The 12,367-nt window shown below is 43.9% G+C and overlaps 1 protein-coding gene across 3 annotated transcripts in view; it reads left to right on the top strand.

Annotated features, from left to right (window-relative positions):
- SH3D19 (SH3 domain containing 19) overlaps window positions 1-12,367 on the top strand; it is a 71,697-nt gene that overhangs the window by 51,435 nt on the left and 7,895 nt on the right. For all 3 annotated transcript variants that reach the window (XM_035114007.2, XM_035114009.2, XM_035114008.2), the window contains 3 exons: window positions 9,072-9,130; window positions 11,441-11,628; window positions 11,894-11,937. In XM_035114007.2, coding sequence (XP_034969898.1) covers window positions 9,072-9,130; window positions 11,441-11,628; window positions 11,894-11,937 — 291 coding nt within the window. The remainder of the gene's footprint in view (window positions 1-9,071; window positions 9,131-11,440; window positions 11,629-11,893; window positions 11,938-12,367) is intronic.

The following is a 12,367-nucleotide window of genomic DNA, read 5'->3' as shown; positions in this document are numbered from 1 at the left end:
TCAAGAGCCACGCAGACCTCAGTCTTTCTCAGGCTCTTTGAAGATGAGCAGGACAGCAGTACCTTGCTGGGTCATTTTGCAAGACAAAAGAGGACAAAAACCCTCATCTCTAACAGACTTAAATCCCCACAACCCTTGAGGTGTTCCACGTGGGCTTATGGCTCATTATCCAATCTACGTTAGAGTTGAGGTTTGAATAATCCAATCAAAGAACCCACAACCGTTAGTCTTGTCAATCAAATAGAGGCTACACAGATGTCTTGTGTTTACCCATTAATCAACCTACAGGGCAATTAACGCCTTCAGTTCTCAGAGCGCACCGGGCAGTTTCCTCCCTAATTTCTTATCGCACAGGAATGGGAGATTTCACAGCTGCAAGGTTACACGGGATCAAAAGAACCAGAAATCTTTCTCTTTTAGAGTTCAGAAGTTTACTTTCCCAGGCCGTTCTTCCTCTCAAGAACCAAAGTCCCATGAATCTTCGCAGTTCCCATAATGCTCTGCACCTAAATCCATGACACCCCCTTCCCTAACGGAAATTTGGGGTCAAGGCGTCCCACATTTCCGCACACCCCTGTAAGGTAGGACACCCAGCCTGTGAGAATCATAATAAACATAACAGTTACTCAACAGACTGATACAAGCGACTGAGGGCATCCGCCACAACATTCTGCTTTCCAGGGATATGAACCACAGTAAAATTGTAATCCTGCAAAGCCAGACTCCACCGTAACAGTTTCTGATTGGAGTTTTTCATGCGTGATAGCCAACATAAAGGCGAGTGATCAGTCTGCACTTGAAACTCCGCCCCCCAAAGGTAAACTTTCAGCCGGGAGAGAGACCATAAAAGAGCATAACATTCTTTCTCCACGGTGGAATAATTTTGCTCACGGGGTAGTAACTTCTTACTCAGGTAAACCACTGGTCTCAGCTCCCCCTCGGGGTCTTTCTGCAACAGGACTGCTCCCAGTCCCGTATGACTAGCATCCGTTTGGACCACAAAGGGTTTCTGCTGGTCCGGGGCTAGCATCACCTTATTACTGGTCAGGGCTTGCTTCAACAACACAAAAGCCCGCTGACACTCTGGCGTCCAAGTTACTTTGGTAGGCAACGCCTTTTTACACAGATTAGTCAGGGGAGCGGCAATGGTGGCAAAATGTACAATAAATCTACGATAATAATTAGCCACTCCCAAAAAAGATAACACATCCCGCTTGGTCTTGGGTCGGGGCCAATCCTGGATCCCCTGGACTTTTGCTTCTAGGGCTTTAATATAGCCTGAGCCAACCTGAAAACCCAAATAAACCACTTCACCTTGGGCAAATTGACACTTCGCCATTTTTACAGTAAGATTGGCTTCTTTGAATCTAGTAAATACACTCTGCACATGCTCCAAGTGCTCCTTCCAGGTATTTGAAAAAATGGATACGTCATCCAGGTACGCACAGCAGTAGGCGCTCATATCTGCGATTAAAGAATTAATCAAGCGCTGAAATGTGGCAGGGGCATTCTTAAGTCCAAAAGGGAGGACTTTGAACTGATATAAACCCATATGGGTAACAAAGGCTGATTTCTCAGAAGCCTCAGGTGATAAGGGAATCTGCCAGTACCCCTTAGTCAGGTCAAAGACTGAGATGAACTTAGCCTGACCCAGTTTCTCAATTAGAGTATCCACTCTAGGCAGGGGGAAGACGTCTGGCGCCATCACCATATTAATTTTTTCTATAGTCCACACAGAACCTAACCTGCCCCTCCCCTTTCGGAACCAACACCACTGGGGAACACCAGGCGCTGGTGCTATGAACTATAACTCCCAATTCAAGCATTTCCTTGATCTCTGCCTCAATGCACTGAGCATGGGCTTCACTCACACGATATGGTCGTGAGGCAATGGGAGCAGCAGTACCAGTTTCAAAATGATGTTGGGCCAAATGAGTCCGACCTGGTTTTGTACTGAAAACGGACTCAAAGGGCAACAAAACTTCATATAGTTCCTGAGCCTGTTGGGCGTTCAGTGTATGGGATCTTAAAATATCCTCAAGGGAGCCAGCCTGCTTAAACTCCTGCAGCAGGTCCAAAGGCAAATGAGACTCCCCCCCATGCCCTCCAGCAATAGCCAAGACCCTCTTGGAGTCAGGTTCACAATACAATTTCATGGAGTTGGCATGATATTGTCGAGGAGATGGGTGTAGCTCTGGACATTCTACCACATACCTTACAGAGCTAAGTCTCTCTTTAACCACACCTGGACCACTCCACTTAGGCGACAACTTATGTGGACGTGTGGGTCTCAGTACCAGAACCTTATCTCCCACCTCAAAACATTTTTCCACAGCTTTCACATCATGTGTGCGGGTATACTCTTTACGTGCTTCTTCCAGGTTGGCTTTAGCTTGATCCCAAATCTCAGCCAACGTCTGGGTCAAAGCCTGAAAATGTTCAGCCACAGAGGGTAATTGGAGGCTATCCTCACTCTGGTCCCACTGCTTTCTAAGCATGGACAGAGGGCTGTTCAGCAATCTCCCATAAACCAATTGATTAGGAGCATACCCCAGACTTGCTTGGTAGGAATCATTATACGTAGCTACCACCAGGGGCAAGTCTTGATCCCAGCTAGACGCATGGATCAATGCACATTTCTTTAACATAGACGTCAGGGTGGACTGCACCCGCTCCACTAATCCATTCATACGATGTTCATAAGCCACCAAAGTGTGGTGATGTATTTCCATTAATTTCAGAACCTGTTGAACCACATCAGACAAAAGATTGGGTCCCAAATCACTCATCAAAACCTGGGGAATCCCCATGGAACAAAAGGCAGTAAACAGAAATTGTACTAGACCTGGGGCTCTGGTATTAGTAAGACTGGCAGCAAAACAATATCTAGTCGCATAATCAACAATCGTGGCTATATATTTTTTCCCCCTGGGGGTCCGAGGCAAAGGACCTACAAAATCTATAGCCCATTTAGCAAAGACTCCCGCTGTTAAGGGAATACTTTGAAGGGTGTGAGGCTGAGGGAAAGACACTATGCGGGTGGGGAAACTAGAGCAGCCAGTCCCCAAGGGGTTAAACCTTTGGAAGATTCTTGGGAACTGCGGAGGCGGCCCCCCCCTGCATATGAAAGAGAGAGGATGCCCCGGGCTGAAGCTTTACGAGTTGCCCAAGCAGAACTTCAGCGCAGACAAGCAAGAGGCCCCAGCTCTCTTCCTGCTCTAGAGTATTACGGTGATTGGCAAAGAGCTGCAGTGCCTAGACAGAGGGAACTGAGTCTCCAGGACATTAATCTCAAATATTTCCCGACTCACGACCCAAATATGGATGTCCTATCCTATTTAACCCTGTTTGAGACCACGTGTGAGGAAATGGCAGTTCCATATCGGTACTATATGCCGATCCTCAGGTCCCTTGTGAAAGGACCTCTTCAAGAGCTGATGGGGACGCTCTCACGAGAGCAGATGTTTAGTTATGAAACATATAAGCAATTGGTCGAACAAAGGTTTTCGTTGGACTCTCAGCATTATCAGCAGGCGTTTAGGAAGGCTGTTAAAGTGCCGCCGCAGGAGAAATTCCAGTTATTCGCTGCGAAATTAGAACAAAACTTTGGGCTGTGGTTAGCGGCTGAGAAAGTGCAGACTTTTGAACAACTGAGACAACTGGTGCTTTTAGAACAATTCCAGAGAAGTTTGCCATCTGAGATTGCAAGTTTGGTTGCGGATAGGCACCCTCAAAACCTGCAGGAATCGGCTACTGCCTGGTAGGGGCAAAGCAGCCTAGGACTGGGTTTAGCAGTGCGACCAGGAAGGACCAAAATCCACAAGAAATCTCTTTTAACTATTTATTATAAAATAGCATAACAAAGTAACATGCAACAGTTCTCAAAACAAAGGGAATACAAAGATAAAACAAGAAAGCATAGCTAACTTACAAGTACAAACTTAGAATAAGGTTGATCCAAGACTGCATCTCTCCATCCGGCAAATTGCAGTCAAGAGCCACGCAGACCTCAGTCTTTCTCAGGCTCTTTGAAGATGAGCAGGACAGCAGTACCTTGCTGGGTCATTTTGCAAGACAAAAGAGGACAAAAACCCTCATCTCTAACAGACTTAAATCCCCACAACCCTTGAGGTGTTCCACGTGGGCTTATGGCTCATTATCCAATCTACGTTAGAGTTGAGGTTTGAATAATCCAATCAAAGAACCCACAACCGTTAGTCTTGTCAATCAAATAGAGGCTACACAGATGTCTTGTGTTTACCCATTAATCAACCTACAGGGCAATTAACGCCTTCAGTTCTCAGAGCGCACCGGGCAGTTTCCTCCCTAATTTCTTATCGCACAGGAATGGGAGATTTCACAGCTGCAAGGTTACACGGGATCAAAAGAACCAGAAATCTTTCTCTTTTAGAGTTCAGAAGTTTACTTTCCCAGGCCGTTCTTCCTCTCAAGAACCAAAGTCCCATGAATCTTCGCAGTTCCCATAATGCTCTGCACCTAAATCCATGACATGCGCCCATCCAGATGTTACTGGACTCCGGCTTCCATCAGCTCCAGGAAGTTTGGTCAGTGGTCAGGGATAATAGGAGCTTGGAATATAAAAGCATCTGGAGGGATTCCAGGTTAGCCACTCCAGCTACAGGCAAAGGAATCCAGAATGACTGGTGGCCAGGGGAACAAAAGATTGCAGCTTGCAAGAGTCTTACGGCTGCTCTATGATTTATCAAGCATTCAGGGACAGTAAACTATTATTATTATTTATTTATTTATACCCCGCCCATCTGGCTGGGTTTCCCCCACCACTCTGGGCGGCTTCCAACAAATAGCAAAATACATTAAAATATCACAGATCAGGGCCGGCTCTATGTAGACCCCCGGTAGCGGAATGCGCGAGGGCGGGGGCGCCGGAGCGATCTCCGCCCCTCAGCACCAGGGCGCGCGACCTGCTTAAGACTGTCCTGTCACAGATTAAAAACTTCCCTAAACAGGGCTGCCTTTAGGTGTTTTCTAAATGTCAGGTAGTTGTTTATCTCCTTGACCTCCGATGGGAGGGCGTTCCACAGGGCAGGCGCCACTACCGAAAAGGCCCTATTAGCTCTTGCTCCACGATTCACCTTGTGCCTTACCACCATGGCCACACCTTATGAATCCATTGAAGGATTTAAGAACTTAAGAAACAAGAGAGGAACAGAAAAGTGTTTCATGTGTAGGGGAAGTATACTGAGCTGTGTGCCCTTGTCTACAACAATCTGTTTTTCAGGGTCCGTCCATCTGTCTCTGTGTCTGTCTGTCTTATCTATCAATCATTTGCTCTTGTGATGGTCTGAAAACAACGATAAATTGTAAAACTATGAGCGTAGAGTGACTTTATCTAATGTTCATAAATGTGTTTACTGAATGGTGGGGGGGAATATTTTGGGGGTGGGCGGAATGTTTTTAGAATCATAGTATTGTAGAGTTGGAAGGGCCCCTGAGGATCAGCTAGTCCAGCCCCCTGTAATGTAGGAATACGCAGCTGTCTCATATGGGGATTGAACCTGCAACCTTGGCATTATCAGCACCACAACCTCTAACCAACAGAGAATGGTAGATTTTAAATTAGAATATTTAACATCAGTCTCAGGATAGGGGTGGGGGTGGGAATACAGAGATTCTGTATTTCCAGCCTTAGAAACATTTGGTTTTAGTAAGTAGCAAGGGCCATAACCAAAATGATCCAAGGAGCTACGTGGGTCAGAAAAAACCCTGGCTCAACCCATCTGAGAACACTGGGATTCATTAGCCATATGCACTTGTTAGAATTCAGGAGCTAGAATTCAGGAGCTTTGGAGTGCATTTCAGAAATTCTTCTGTTTACACATTCTCCAGAATATTTTCACTTTTAACATATTTAACTCAATTTGAAATAGGAGTTCCATACAATTACTTTTTTTGGTAACTTGGGGTGCCTGCTATACAGGTACAGCAGATAAATAAAATAGTCATCTGGTTAGACATAAGAACTTCATACTATACATCATTTAGAAGCTTAGAGAAACAGCACTATATATTTAGGCTTTAACTCATGAACCCATTAAGCCATAATACACAGATTTAAGTCACTTTAGACCAGGCATCCCCAAACTTCGGCCCTCCAGATGTTTTGGACTACAATTCCCATCTTCCCTGACCACTGGTCCTGTTAGCTAGGGATCATGGGAGTTGTAGGCCAAAACATCTGGAGTTTGGGGGTGCCTGCTTTAGACCTTTTTGCCCCAGTCCTGTACCTGTGCAGAAGCGCCCATGTACCCAGAGAGTTTCTCCATTCACTTAAGTGGATTCCAGCAGGAGTTTGGTGGAGGCATCTGTGGTTCTAGGCCAGGCATCCCCAAACTTCGGGCCTCCAGATGTTTTGGACTACAATTCCCATCTTCCCCGACCACTGGTCCTGTTAGCTAGGGATCATGGGAGTTGTAGGCCAAAACATCTGGAGGGATGCAGTTTGGGTATGCCTGTTCTAGGCCATTAGCTTATATGGGATTAAATAGCTAAGATCCAAATACTTGAGCCTTCACAAGTTGGAAGACTGGGTTGTGCCTTGTGATGCAGACTGGGCATAGGGACACGGGTGGCGCTGTGGTCTAAACCACCAAGCCTCTTGGGCTTGCTGATCGGAAGGTTGGCAGTTCTAATCCCCGCAACGGGGTGAGCTCCCATTGCTCTGTCCCAGCTCCTGCCAGCCTAGCAGTTTGAAAGCATGCCAGTGCAAGTAGATAAATAGGTACCGCCGAGGTGGGAAGGTAAATGGTGTTTCCATGCGCTCTGGCTTCTGTCACGGTGTACCGTTGCACCAGAAGTGGTTTAGTCATGCTCGCCACATGACCCGGAAAGCTGCCTATGGACAAACACTGGCTCCCTCAGCCTGAAAGCGGGATGAGTGCCTCAACCCCATAGTCGCCTTTGACTGGACTTAACCGTCCAGGGGTCCTTTACCTTTACCTTTTTACCTGCAGACTGGGCATTCTGCCAAGACTCCTTCTGCTCTTCCAAAGACATCTGCAAGACATTTTGGTAGCCTCATGCCATTTATCTGGAACACCTTGTGGTACATCTGATGGTTCATTGTGTGGGCTGCTCTGGGCATATTTATGTATATTTTATTTGAAAGGTTTTTAGCCCTCCCTTCATCAGTAACCGATAACAGGTGAAGTACAACACAAAATAAGAACAACCCAAACAAATAAAAAGAAAAACAATTTTTAAAAACTGCCAACATTGAATGCTTAAAAACCGAGGTGAAAGTGTAAAATAGTCATTAACACACACACACACACACACACACACACACACACATAAAAAAGGCTGAGTAATTGGGTACGTCCTTCACTTGGCAGCAAAAGGACGATGTCAGTGTTCTGATGTACCTGTTAAAAGGTAAAGGGTTGCGGCGCTCATCTCACATTATTGGCCGAGGGAGCCGGCGTACAGCTTCCAGGTCATGTGGCCAGCATGACAAATCCGCTTCTGGCGAACCAGAGCAGCACACGAAAATGCCGTTTACCTTCCCACTGTAGCGGTTCCTATTTATCTACTTGCACTTTGACGTGCTTTCGAACTGCTAGGTTGGCAGGAGCTGGGCCCGAGCAACGGGAGCTCACCCCGTCGCGGGGATTCGAACCGCCGACCTTCTGATCAGCAAGCCCTAGGCTCTGTGGTTTAGACCACAGCGCCACCCACGTCACAGATGTACCTGTTAAGGAACTGCATTCCACAAAAGAGCATTGCCACAAAGAAAGCTCTATCCCACATCACCACCAAAGGGGCCTCTCCTATCAGTGAAGACCCCCCTCTGCTGATCTTAAAGCACAGGCGGACTGATTAGTGCATTGAAAAGCGGCATAGAAATGAACCAATTTATAAATAATAAATAATGGTAGTTCCATAAATAATGGCATTGACCTCATGGAGCTGCTAATAAATCCATTTCCGTACAATATGTAGGCTTCCAACACAGGTTTTGAGGTAAATGGGTGAGATTTCAATGTGGACTGTTATGATGCCAGTGGAAGTCCTATATTCCTTTGTGTGTATGTCTAAATATGTATGTTATTTTCCATTTCCAACCATTTAGATTGAAACTGTTCAGGTGAAGATTCATTGGTAATTCCAAAATATTTCTATTAGGCAGGTGAATTCAAAACCAAAATGAACACAGATTTTACATAGATTTCCTGATGGACGTGGCGCGCGTTTTGGGGGCAGCGTGTGCCGCCTGTGGGGGCAGGCCGCCCAGCGCGGGCGGGGGGGCAGCCACGATGGTGCCCCCAAAATGTGTGCCCTCACCGCCCCCATCTTTCTACGCTACTGTGTGGCAGAAGAGATTGCAATTATGTCATCTATTAAGAAATAATTATTTCTGGAAGCAGTTATTGCTTTGCAGTAAAAGTTTACAACACTCACCCTAGGGTTTCTATAACTGTTTATAGCATATCTCCTTGAGTATAAAACCAAATGCATAGTGGGAGAGCCTCTGGATAATAGATTGTTTCATCCATCTTCTTAAAATTCTGCTTTTGTATGAATAAAGTAGTACGGTAGGCTTTGCGACATATGTTTATTTGTTTTGGCTTGCAGATGTTGAGATCTAGGAGATCAAAGTCCTGGAATGGATATGTCTGAATAATTATTCTGACTTTTGTGACGCGAACAAGCAGATAATAGACTGTAATATCAATTAGGAGAAGGAGCCAAAGGCAACAGCATGTAATTACTCTCAGTCCTGATTTCTGCCAGTTGTGTGTGCAGCCAAGAGAGGACTGTTGATACTGAAGTATGGTATTGGGAACAAAAAAAAAGTATAGAACATGGTGTGTCTACCAGAATATTGAATCAGAGACTGATCCTGCAAGAAATCCCTTCGGTTTTGATCTGTGACCAAAACATTCTAATAACTGAGCATTGCCACATGAAGGCTGCAGGTGGAACTGCAGTTTTGGCAAGCAAGTCTGTAATGTTAAGAATTCTGTTTTTTTTTTTAAGCAGAGCAAACCTCTGAAGCTGGACACTTACATTTTCCTACGTCTTCTTCCTAGGTTGATATTCCAGGAGAAAGCAACAGGAAAAAAGGGCACTTTTCATCATCAAGTATCGTGTAAGTTTTCACAGCAATATGCAGTAAATGTCTAGAGAACCACAAGCAGAGTTTTGCTTTGTCAACAACAACAACAAAGCAGCTGCAGCTCCACACACACACACACACACAACCCCTGCTATTCCTCTGCGTCATGGAATTATGTAGAATAATGTCTAACGTCTTATAGGCGACCACATCTGGAGATAGCAGTAAGAATCAGACACCCACATGAATAAAAATGCCTTTCACTCACACTAGGGTTTCTATGAAACCTGCAACCTGATTCTAAGATCTCATGCACCAGCACACAAGTTCCTTAAAATGCCACAATATTACAAAATAATGTAGCGGGACTCCAGGCTCTCTCATATTGTGTCAGAAGGTATGATTAGTGAGACAAATGATACAGTGGGAAATGTTCCACCTGACTTTGTGGTGCTTGATTCCTGCAAATTACCTTTTTTTTAAAAAAAAATCAGTATTGTTAATTCAAAATCAATTACAACGTAAGGTAAAGAACAAGATGCTTTTTGTGTGCAGAATATAAACATTAGTTTGATTTGCACTGATTAAAGGAACTGGCAGATGGCATCATCCCTCAAACGTGTTTTTCCAAGGATTGATGTTAATTTGTTCTAGATGTAGAGCCTGTACTTGCAGAAGATAGGCAATAAAATGTCTGAAAGTAAAAAACAGTAACCTATTTTGATCAAGATTCTCATTAAAGACTGAGTTATGTGAGGAAGGTAACAATTGCAAATTTCTTATGTATATGTGAGGTCCCTGCTAAATCAAAACATTTGCATATTTTCAGTGACACAGTGGATCTGTCATTTGAAATATCGTTACATAGCATTTTAGAATTGCAATTAAGGTGCTGGATTGATTACACTCAGTTGTAGAGTGCCTACTATAGGATTACTTTTTACAAGTCTTTCATTTTTAACTCTCAAGTTGTAATTTATTGTTCTTTGGTAGTTTGCGAAAATTTATTTATTGTGTACAATAATCATTCAGTGGGTTAATGGGAACATCTGTCTTTTTATTTATTATTAGAATTTTCACTATGGTAGGAAAATATTTAAGAAAGCTGGACATTTTACTTTATATTTCAGGCTATAAAAAGTTATTTGAATTATTTCCATGTGTTATCAAACTTGAGATAAACCACCAGCTGCTAATGTCATTAAAATAATATTTCAGTGTCATCTGCCCTCATCTCCAACATGGCTTTAACAATACTTTACTTTGAATTTACTGTGCTGTTAGTCTCCCCCCCCCCCCGCCCTTTCACTTTGCAGATATCCTTTTTTGTTCAGCCAGTGATGAAAACAGAGACTGCAAATTGCATACAAACTAGAGATATCACTGAAACTTTTTTCATTTTCTGGCTTGGAAATCAATACCTCAGGGCTATAGCAGTCACTTAAAATATCAAACATTATGGCCCAATAATTATTTCCCACCTCAAATTTTATGAGCCAGAGAATTCATGTCCTTCCCAGCCAATCCATGAGTCCTTCCTGGCCACTTATCTGGCTGCTGGCTTGAATGAAGGCAGGAGCGCTTCCTTGGAACCCACCCCCACCCCCCGGCTCAGGTGCATTAATAGTAAATCATTTTTCCAGCCTGGTTATGACCCAAAGTGATGGGTTGTCCCTCTGCTCATAGTACTTGCTTTGCCAGCTGCGAATTGCAGAAGCAATGTTGATTTCCAGCATATCTGCACTTCCTGTTCTGAGCCAAATAACTGGACATGATACAAACTGTTTTCTTTGTTCGGGGCCACTTTGAAAATCTCACCTTTCCACACACATTGAGATCATGTAGGTTGGTTTGCAATCACATCCAGAAATGTTAAGTGTTAAGTTGAGCTGTGTATTGAGGTAGTTGCATCAATTCCTGCTGGCAATGTCTGTGCACTACCCAGATTACATAAATGGATTTATATGCAGCCATATAAATGGCTGCACCCATGATCCCAGCAAGAATTTGCATGATATAAACCAGCTGCTCAGGTCTGAGCATTACGGCCATCTTTACAACCTGGCCTCACCGAAGACTAGTTACTGCATTGCTTGACAGCTGTACCTACATAGTACCCGTTTGTGTCAGAGATGGGTAGAGGTTTCCTGGAATAAATGGAAAGAGGCAGACTGTTTTTTCAAGTCAGCACTCAGACCATACATGTGATGAAGGGGGCTCATTTAGAATAAAGCTGTTGCTCCATTCTCAATGTGGTTGATGGTTTGGAGCAAGAGTTCAGGGGGGGGAAAGGCTATTACTGCTGTTCCTTTCAGCTTTGTTTTGTTATCTTTGTTATTTTAGAGGCCCTAGATGTATAGCTCGATTTGAGTACATCGGAGATCAGAAAGATGAATTAAGCTTTTCAGAAGGTGAAATTATTACTTTGAAGGAATATGTCAATGAAGAATGGGCTAGAGGAGAGCTGAGAGGCACACCTGGAATTTTCCCCTTGAACTTTGTAGAAATTATTGAAGATCTCCCTGGACCAGGTAATGCAAAAAGCAATTCTAAGTGAGTAACATCACAGTCCAAACCCAAGGTTCACTGAGATGAGATGCTGGATTCGCGGAGCTTGGGCTTTCCTAGTAGAGCCAGGGCATAACTCCCTGATCCTGATTCGGCCAGTGGAATGTACACTGCTGCAAATCTTGGAGCAGGTACTGCCTTAACTCTTAATCTCTGTATAGGGCTTAGAAAAGTTTAGGTGATTTGTAAGTGATAAATAATATTTCTCTTTATCTCCCTCTTATGTAGATGGTGGAACATCACTGAATAAGAATTCTGTGTCTGTGTCACAGGTAATCCATTTAACATTGTCTCACACTAGCAGTAGGTATTATAGTTTCTGCTATTCACGTATGTTCAGTAAATATGCCAGTAGATATGCCTTTAATTAACATGGCTGGAATCCAGTTTTCATACTCTGAACAGAAGCAGAGGGTAGGGTCGCTAAAAGTGGAAGGGAGATAAAATGCCCTAGTACAGATGTGGGTTGGAGGTGGTGAAATGGGGTTTGAAGCATTGTGAAAATAGATGAGAGACATAGGGAAACCCACCCACCCCCATAACTCCTGACTGATTCAGTCCAGTTGCTTAGAAAGTTTTAAATTTCAAGGAAATAACAGATTTGCAATTAGCAAGAAAAATCCACACTTTTTTTCTGGTTTATTTTAAAACACTTTTGTTCCTCCAACAGTTCTTTGAGTTGCTTAATTTCCTCTTGATTTT

The sequence above is a fragment of the Zootoca vivipara genome, chromosome 9, assembly GCF_963506605.1.
Source record: "Zootoca vivipara chromosome 9, rZooViv1.1, whole genome shotgun sequence".
Taxonomy (NCBI): Eukaryota; Metazoa; Chordata; class Lepidosauria; order Squamata; family Lacertidae; genus Zootoca; species Zootoca vivipara.
This window is presented reverse-complemented; position numbering and strand designations above follow the sequence as displayed.